We start from the raw sequence: 8,709 nt of genomic DNA on the forward strand, positions 1-8,709 counted from the left end.
AGTGCAAGCCGAGACCCCGGGGTTCAGAAAAATGGGTCTGGATAAAGGAGCTGGGTGATTTCCCAGTGGGCGGGATTGAGGCTGGAAATGCTGGGAAGGGAGGCAGTGCTAGACCAAGGGGGTGAGGGAGGACAAGTGAGGACAACCAGGGGCCACAGAGGATGCGGGGGCCACAAGGGATACGGGTGAATGGCGGGGCCAAGACACCCGTGTGTCATCGTGTGGTCTCTCCTGCCTGACCAAATGTGGGCGTGGGCTCATGCTGGGGGGCAGAGTGGGGCGCTTGTAGAAAGGGCGCTAGGATTAAGGGCGTGCATGGGGGGATGGGAGCAGACTGGAAAGGGGGCTCTGCAGGAGAGCGTGTACAGAAGAAAGCTGGGCAGAAAATTGGGAGGTGTGAGTGCAGGGCAGGGCAAAATGTGGGGATCACAGGAGAACAATGTGTGCATTTGTGCGTGCGTGTGTGCGTGTGTGTGTGTGTGTGCGTGTGTGTGTGTGTGTGTGTGTGTGTGTGCGCGGGAGAGGGTGAGGGAGGTAGAGGGGAGTGCTAACCTTGTCTGAAAGGGGTATGCAAACGACCAGCACCAGTGTGTGTGTGCATGTTTTCTTAGAGAGTTGTTCAAGGGTGGGGTGTTTAGTGCTGAGGGGCGAGGCTGGGAGGAGAAGCGAATGCATCTCGCCCAGGACAGCACCCGGGAGGAGGACGGGCAACCACAACGTGAGGGTGGGGTCCAAGCCCACTGCTGCCCACACCTGACCCGCAGTTCACAGAGAACTCTGTGGCTAGCGGCAGAGAAGAAGGGGGGCAGGGAACCCAGGAGGGGACAGCGGGGTGGACAGGGCATTGGAGATCTCTGCCTGAGTGCTTTCCTTATTGACAGAGGGAATTCTGCCCCCGCCTGCTGAACACAGTGCTGGGCTGGGAGAGAGGCACTGGCTCAGGAGAAGTCGCCAAAGCTGTCCTAGCTGACCCCCATCCTGCACCTCCAGGACACATGGCTCTTTCCAGCCTTGGCAGGCAACAGTGGGTGTCACTCGGGGTCTTCCCCAACCTGGGGAAAGAAGAGCCTTCTTGGGGATTTCAGTAGATGCTGAGGCTGAGGACTCGGGCTTTCAGGAGGCCCATGGAGACCCACTCCCCGCCAGGCTCCCTTCCCAAAACACCCACCCCAGGACCCCCTTGGACTCAAGCCCCCTGGGCCATCAGGAGGAATGGCTTCTGAGACTTCCAATGCTGGAGACCCAGATGCAGCCCTGGCCTCCTAATAGGTCCCCGATGTGGGACAGGGCTCAGGGTTTTTAGACTTACCAGAACCTTTCATGTCCTCCCCCCAGCCACCCACCACCAGCACCTCTCCAACATAATACAGAGAGGAAGCACCCAGCAGTCATGAGTGAGAGGAGCACAGATCCCCAGAGACCCTTCTATGACCTGCTAGCAGCTGGTCCAGGCCCATCCTCAGCTCCTTCCTCTCCCAAGTTTTGATCATCTTCTCAGACCCTGAGGGACCTCAGCTGGATTTACTGTCCCCTGGGCTCCAAAGGGGGCTTCCTGGGGATCTCACCTAAGGAGCCCTCTGGTGCTTAGAGGCTCTGGGGAAAGGCTTGAGCCATGACACCACATGCCCAGAAGCCCCACCTTCCAGGACTCTGGCCCTGATGTAGCTGTCTTTCTGAGCCACTGACTCTTGATTCATGGACACAGCCTCAGCTCCAGTGGGCTCCCTACAGTACTGTTGTTGTTAGCTGTCTAAGATGGGTGACACCTGGTCCCAGCTGCCCTGGCCTGGTCCCCCCCACCCAGCCATGCTGCTGGTCTGCCTCCTCTTGGCAGCCGGGGTGATGCGCTCGGACGCCGGCACCAGCTGCCCCGTGCTTTGTACGTGCCATAACCAGGTGGTGGACTGCAGCAGCCAGAGGCTCTTCTCCGTGCCCCCTGACCTGCCAATGGACACCCAAAACCTCAGCTTGGCTCACAACAGAATCACAGCCGTGCCGCCCGGCTACCTCACATGCTACATGGAGCTCCGCGTGCTGGATCTGCGCAACAACTCCTTGATGGAGCTGCCCCCGGGCCTCTTTCTCCACGCCAAGCGCTTGGCACACCTGGATCTGAGTTACAACAACCTCAGCCACGTGCCAGCCGATATGTTCCAGCAAGCCCACGGCCTGGTGCACATCGACCTGAGCCACAATCCGTGGCTGCGCAGGGTGCATCCCCAGGCTTTCCAGGGCCTGGTGCAGCTCCGAGACCTGGACCTCAGCTACGGGGGCCTGGCCTTCCTCAGCCTCGAGGCCCTTGAGGGCCTGCCGGGGCTGGTGACCCTGCAAATCGGCGGCAACCCCTGGGTGTGCGGCTGCACCATGGAGCCGCTGCTGAAGTGGCTGCGGAACCGGATCCAGCGCTGCACGGCGGGTAAGGCGGGTGGCCAGGACTGGGCAGCCATGGGGACAGGGCGTCTTGCCTCACTGCAAGCAAAGTCTCCAAAAAACAGGGAGGGACTGAGAGCTCTTGGCAGCCGGCATGTGCCCCGGTCTGTGCTGGCCTCTGGGTGCACCAGCCCTTTCACTCCACCAGTATTATCCCTGAGGTGCTTGCTGTGCATGTTGGCCCTGGGGACCCATTCATTAATGAGACACACCCAGCCCTTGCCTCTGTGGCACTTATGGCCTAAAGCAGCAGACAGATAGTAAACAAGAGTAGCTAACAATAGACAGTGTGTGCTGAGCTTTCGCCCTGACCTAAGAACTTGGCACGCGCCAAGTGGCTATACCCCACTCTTATGACCCCCATTTTGCAGGGGAAGAAACTGAGACCTAGAACAATGAAAAGACTTGCCCAGAGTCACTCATTTAGAAAGCAGCAGGGCTGTGGATAAAACCTAAGTTTATTTGACTTGTAAGCCCCATTCTACTCTACTCCACTCTCTGCTTTTTAAATGTTCTAAGTGCTGGGAAAACTCGGAGAAATAGAAATGGCTAACACCCTTTATTTTAGTACTTACTATCTGCTTTATTCTAAGCGTATTTCATATTTAACTCATCTCGTCCTCATAAGAACCATGATGAGACACACACACGCACTACTCTATAGAGAAGGAAACCAAGGCACAGAGAGGTTCAGTAACTTGCCCAAAGCCACACAGCTGCTAATTGTTGGAGTTGGGATTCAAACCCTGGCAGTCTGGCTGCCTTCTGGCTTTGTCCTGAAGAGTCGGGTCCAAACCTAACAGAAAGAGTCAGGGCAGAGTTCTGACTGGCCAAAGGGCCTCAGCAGAGCTCTGCAAGGTTTGGACATGGAGTGGGGAGCTGAGAAGAGAAATGGTTGTGGCAATTTAACCAACAATCCCAACTGGGGGTGCGCTGGGGACTGGAGGAGCCTGAGTCACACAGGCTTCATGGGCCCTGGCCTCTCCCGGAGGCAGGCAATGTTCAGCTGTGGTCCCCGCCCCCGTCACCAGCTCTCTCCTGTGGCAGCGCTGAGCCTTGGCACCAGCCTCCAGCAGAACAACAGGAAATAACTGGGGGCACCATCTCAGGGGATTCCCCAGAGCCCGGCTCAGAGTATGTTCTAAGGAAGCGATGCTGAGTGAGGTAGGAGGGAGAGGAGGACTGAGTGGGGAGCCCAGGACCAAAATAGTTTGGGGGGGCTGTGGGTCACGATTCCACTGTTTCTACACAGCTGTGGGAGGAAGTTCTCTGGGACCAAAATAGCTGGGGATGGAGATGGGGCAATGTTAGGGGGCATGAGGGGGAGGCTGCCTGGAGCAGTCTCCCACCTGCTCACCCTTTGCAGGCTGCACATCTTCGCCTCTCTCCTGTGCACTAAGGACAGAAAGGGCACTCTGGAGCACAGCTTCCACCACACCCGGGGGATCCCTCTTTTCTGTGATCTCTGAGGCCCCGGCTGCCCTTCAGAAGCAGCAGAGCCTCCCACCGAGCAGGACAGGGGCCTGAGATCCCATCTGTGCAACCTCATGACAGTGCAGATTAGAGACTTGTGTTCCAGAGAGGGAAAGTAACTGTCCAGTAGCCACGACTAGAAACCTAGGTCCCCTGTTCTCCACAGAATGTACTTTTTACTGCCTCCCACTCTCCAGGATATTTCCTCTTGGGTGCAAAGGACTCACCAGTGTGCATAGGACCAGGCGATCCCTTTCCCTTTGTCATCTTCTTTTTCTTCTCCCACTATTATCCATGGTTTTTGGACAAATCCCAACAAAGGGGGGACAGAAGGGTGTCCTTGGGATATAACTCAACCTCAAGACTGGTCCCTTGGCTAACCAGAGGGCTTTGTCATCCCTCGGGCTCTGATTCTGAATTCCCTCAGGGTCCTGCCAACTGCCCTCAGAGCCTTCTCTGCTGGATCCATACCAATTGCCCTCAGTTTCCCCCACATTCCCCAGCATCACATGGTGGCACCACCACCCCAGTCACGCACACAATAGACTTTTGGGAGTTCAGCGTCTTCAGTTCCAAGAGGAGAGCCCTTGATGGTTAACTCCAGACATGATCTCGTCCTGAGCAGGGTCTGGAGTGCTGTGCTTGTGGCCTACAGGGACCCCTCCACCTGAAGTTTGGAGCAGATTGCATCTTCTTCCCAAAACTGACTCTTCGTTTCTAAGGAGAATGATGTTCATCCATTTGTCAAAGGGGTCAATCAAAATCCATTATTTTATTCTTTTCCCCCAAAGCTACAGGATGAATAAATAGCATTTACGCACCACCTAATTTAGAAAATGTCTTCATGTTGACTCTCTTAGACAGTTTAGGTTGAATTATCCCCCTCTTACGGAGGGAGAGCATGAGAGTCAGAAAGGTAAAAAAAGGCTTGCCCAAGGTGAGGGTTTGGTGAGTGTTTATCCACCCAGCGAAAGAATGGCTGCCTGCTGGAAAGCCAGTGCTTGGTACTGAATGGCAAAACTGCTACCTGCACACCACACTCACCTCCAAGGCAGAGTAAGATGAAACCACTGACAACCATCATGCATTTATACAAGTGACCCTGGAAGGGTAAGGTGGGACCATCAATGATGGAGAGAAAAGTAATCCCACTGAAGCAGACGCCCCTCCTACAGAAGTCTATGTGCAGAATATGACCCTCACTGGCCTGTCCGGGAGACAAGCCGAGGATAATAACAAAAGCACACGCTTCCATAGTACTTATTATCCACCGGGAATATATTATTTATATATGTTAACTCATTGAGTCCTCACTACAACCCAATGAAGTAGATACTATTATTATCCTCATCTTACAGATGAAGAAAGCAAGACACAGAGGGGTTAAGTAACTCACCCACAATCACACAACCAGTGTGGGCTTGAAAGGGAATTTGAACCGAGACCAATATCTTCACAGCCCATACTCATAACCCTATACTCTACATACCTGGAAAACCACGTGGGATAGTAGAAAGATCCAACACTTCGAAGTTGGACAGAGTCATCCATCCACACGTTCACTTAACAAAGTGTCATTCACTTTCACAGATAGGAGACTGTTCAGAGACTAGGGACACCATGGGGAAAAAACTTATATTTAAGGGGGAAGAGACTGATAATTAAGAAATTGTAAGACATGATAAATACAATGGAGAAAAATGTTAAGCAGAGTAGGGAAGTAGAAAATGCCCAGAGAAAGGTGAAGTGGAGTTACTATGTTATATAGAATCATATAGAAAGACCCCATTAATAAAGTGATATTTGAGCAAAGTCCCCAAGGAAGCAAGGGATGGAGCTGTGCTGAGATTCAGGGGATAAATGAGACAAATACAACAGCTCCCCCTCTCCACCCTGAAAAGGGACGTGCTCAAGGTGATGGAAGAATGATCAAAAGTGTGTATGGATGGAGCAGAGTGAACAAGGAGCAGAGGGAAAGAGATGAGAAGAGTCCTTGTAGCCCACAGTGAGGACCTTGGCTTTCATTCCATGGGAAGGTAAGAAGTCAGGCGAGGGCTTCAAGCGTAGAGTATATGACAGGACTTCAGGTATGAAAGATACTGAGCGAACTGCTTCAAGATTGTTTAAAGGCAGAAGCCAGAAACCAGTTAGGAGTCTATTGTAAGAGATGATGATGTCCCATGAAAGCCCCAGACCTACCATCAGCAGGGACTACTGGACTTGAGGCAAGTTACTAAACTCTCTGAGCAGCCATCTCTACGACTATAAAAGCTGGTATAAAAACACTTGATTCAAGTGTTGAGGAGAATAAAGAAGGTAAGTAAAATTTTTGACACGCAGAAGAAACTCAATAAAAAAAAAAAAACTCAACATCTCTTGGGAGGTGTGGAGGACTATCTGTTCCACTCTCTCCTCCGGCCCCTCACCATTCCTGGGTTCTGTGTTGCAGATTCTCAGCTGGCTGAGTGCCGGGGCCCCCCTGAAGTTGAGGGCGCTCCACTCTTCTCCCTCACTGAGGAGAGCTTCAAGGCCTGCCACCTGACCCTGACCCTGGATGATTACCTCTTCATTGCGTTCGTGGGCTTCGTGGTCTCCATTGCCTCCGTGGCCACCAACTTCCTCCTGGGCATCACAGCCAACTGCTGCCACCGTTGGAGCAAGGCCAGTGAAGAGGAAGAGATTTGATGTGGGCGCCTGGCGTCCCTCCATGCTGCTGGCCACCACTGCTGGTGACCACCAGACACTGCTCACTCTGGCTCTTGGTGCTCTGGCCATCTCTGTCATGACCCGAACAAGGTCGGGAAACTACCTTTCTGTGATCTTCAACTGTGGGCCAGACACTGTGCCAGAACTGGAAACGTCCGATGACTCTGACCTAGTCCTTGCCCCCAAGGCTCTTACCTCTAATGGAAGAGAGAGATTCAAAAACTATTCCCTTTAAGACAATTTGTCAGCACTCTCAGCACATAGTTATGAAAGCGCAGAGGAGGGATCATCAACTGTGCCTAGAAAAGTCCAAAAGAATTACAAGAATGGAGGAAATTTGGAGCTGACTCATCAAAAAATGTCTGCTTTGTCAAGTAGACAAAGAAGGGTGGACATGAGCAAATGACAGAGGCCAAAATATGCATGGTGTGTTGAGAACAGTGACCAACCCTTGTGACTTAAGTGTATAGAGCAGGTGTGGCAGAGGACCAAAACTTTCCTCTGACACCCAATCTTTCAGCTCCTGGAGTTGCCCACCACTGCCTCCAGAGGGAGAGAACACCTCTGTGCCAGCCCCCTAAGCCTCCTCCTGCCAGGAGCTACCAGGTGAGATCACTTCCTAATGACTGCCCCCCCATACTACATCCACCAATTGCAGCCTGCCAGTGAGGTCCCAGGTATCAAGCTGAGGTACCTACCCTTGTCTCCTGCCTCTCGCTCAAGCTTTGGCTTCAAAAGAGGGAAGCAAGAGGTCCAGCAATGGGGCAGCAAGAGTCCTGGCACCTTGGAACTCCTAATTTTGTGACTGTTCTTGCCATGGTGCTCACACCAAAGGATCTCACTAAGAAAGTATGCTGCAGTATGAGGGTAGCCAAGATTGAAGGAGGAGAAGGCCACCACAGTTACGACTGTAGGAGATTTTCTCTTTCTCCCAAGCAATTCACCCATTTAAGCATCAGGTATGAGAGCTATTAATTACCAAGCACTTGCCAGTATTGGGCACTGTGATAAGCTCTCTCCACAGACAATTCCCTTTAATGCACACATCAATCTCATGAGGTAAGCATTGTTATTCCCATTGTATAGATAAGGAAATGAAGACTCAAAAAGAGTTTAAAGTCACATGTTGCTTAACAAGCAAAATAAAGGCTGTGCTCTTTCTACCCTATCCAAGCTGGGAAATATCACAGTTCCCTCTAAAGTTATATAAGTTCGAGTTCAAGTAGTTCTGATGAATAAGTGCTCCCAGTAATAGCCAGGCACTCTTTGGGCACTTTTAAATCTACTGACTCACTTATTTCAATTCTCACAGCAACACTGCCTAGTGGTCTTTATTATTCTCATTTTACAGATGAATTAATTGTAGAGAGCTGAGTATCTTACCCAAGCTTTATCTGGGTAAACTCTAGAAGGAAGGTGAGAGTCAGCTCCAGTTATGGAAACTGTGTCTAATCAGTCCATCAAAAATCAAGCAACTTCATGTGCAAAGCACTATTATCATCATTGCTGCTGTCGTGTCCATCCTCATCATCAGCCTCATCAGCTCCTTCCCTGAATTTGTTCAGCACTGGACAGCTCCTAACATGCTGTTTGCATCATTCTTGACTTTTCACAGCCCTGTGTGGGAAGCAAACCAAACATAATTACTCCTATTTTACAGATTGGAAAATAAAGACTCAAGAGCAGGCATGACTTGCCAAAGCAGTAAGGTTGGGACTCAACTTCAACTCGGTTCTCTCTCCAGCTTTCCTGAGTGCTTGGGGAAGAGAATGCCCAGGATGGCCGGGTAGTGGGGCTCTTGGATTCAACAGCCATGAATGTCCAGTAGATCAGCTAAATAAAAGGCAGTAAACCAGCCACTGCACAAATTGAGATGTGCTCACAGTAGAGCAAATCACAGCCTCTGAAACACAGAAGTAGGACAAATAACACCTGAATAGGAGTCATCTGCCTTGCAAAGTGTAAATAACACATTAGAACCAGTGGCCATGGTAGCAGTCATGCAAAAAAGAAGTTCTTTGGGAAACAAGAGAGAAAGCTGTGCTAACCCTTCCTACTCAAGCCCTGCTGTGCTGTGTTGCAAGAGATACAGAGTGCAGG

At 51.5% G+C, this 8,709-nt stretch overlaps 1 protein-coding gene across 1 annotated transcript; it reads left to right on the forward strand.

Moving 5' to 3' along the window:
• Nucleotides 1–1,640: 1,640 nt before the first annotated feature.
• On the forward strand, nucleotides 1,641–7,278 carry LRRC55 (leucine rich repeat containing 55). Its single transcript, XM_027580100.1, has 2 exons — nucleotides 1,641–2,416; nucleotides 6,353–7,278. The coding sequence occupies exons 1-2, from the start codon at nucleotides 1,756–1,758 to the stop codon at nucleotides 6,586–6,588; spliced, it is 897 nt and encodes a 298-aa protein (XP_027435901.1). The 5' UTR covers nucleotides 1,641–1,755; the 3' UTR covers nucleotides 6,589–7,278.
• The last annotated feature ends 1,431 nt before the right edge of the window (nucleotides 7,279–8,709 follow it).

This window comes from Zalophus californianus, chromosome 11 (genome assembly GCF_009762305.2).
Source record: "Zalophus californianus isolate mZalCal1 chromosome 11, mZalCal1.pri.v2, whole genome shotgun sequence".
In the NCBI taxonomy this organism is placed as follows: domain Eukaryota; kingdom Metazoa; phylum Chordata; class Mammalia; order Carnivora; family Otariidae; genus Zalophus; species Zalophus californianus.

Excerpts from the sequence above, each read along its gene's own strand:
- LRRC55 (XM_027580100.1), top strand. The coding sequence starts at position 1,756 with ATGGGTGACACCTGGTCCCAGCTGCCCTGGCCTGGTCCCCCCCACCCA. Across the intron at positions 2,417-6,352 it reads GATCCAGCGCTGCACGGCGG|ATTCTCAGCTGGCTGAGTGC; the intron begins GTAAGGCGGGTG and ends TCTGTGTTGCAG.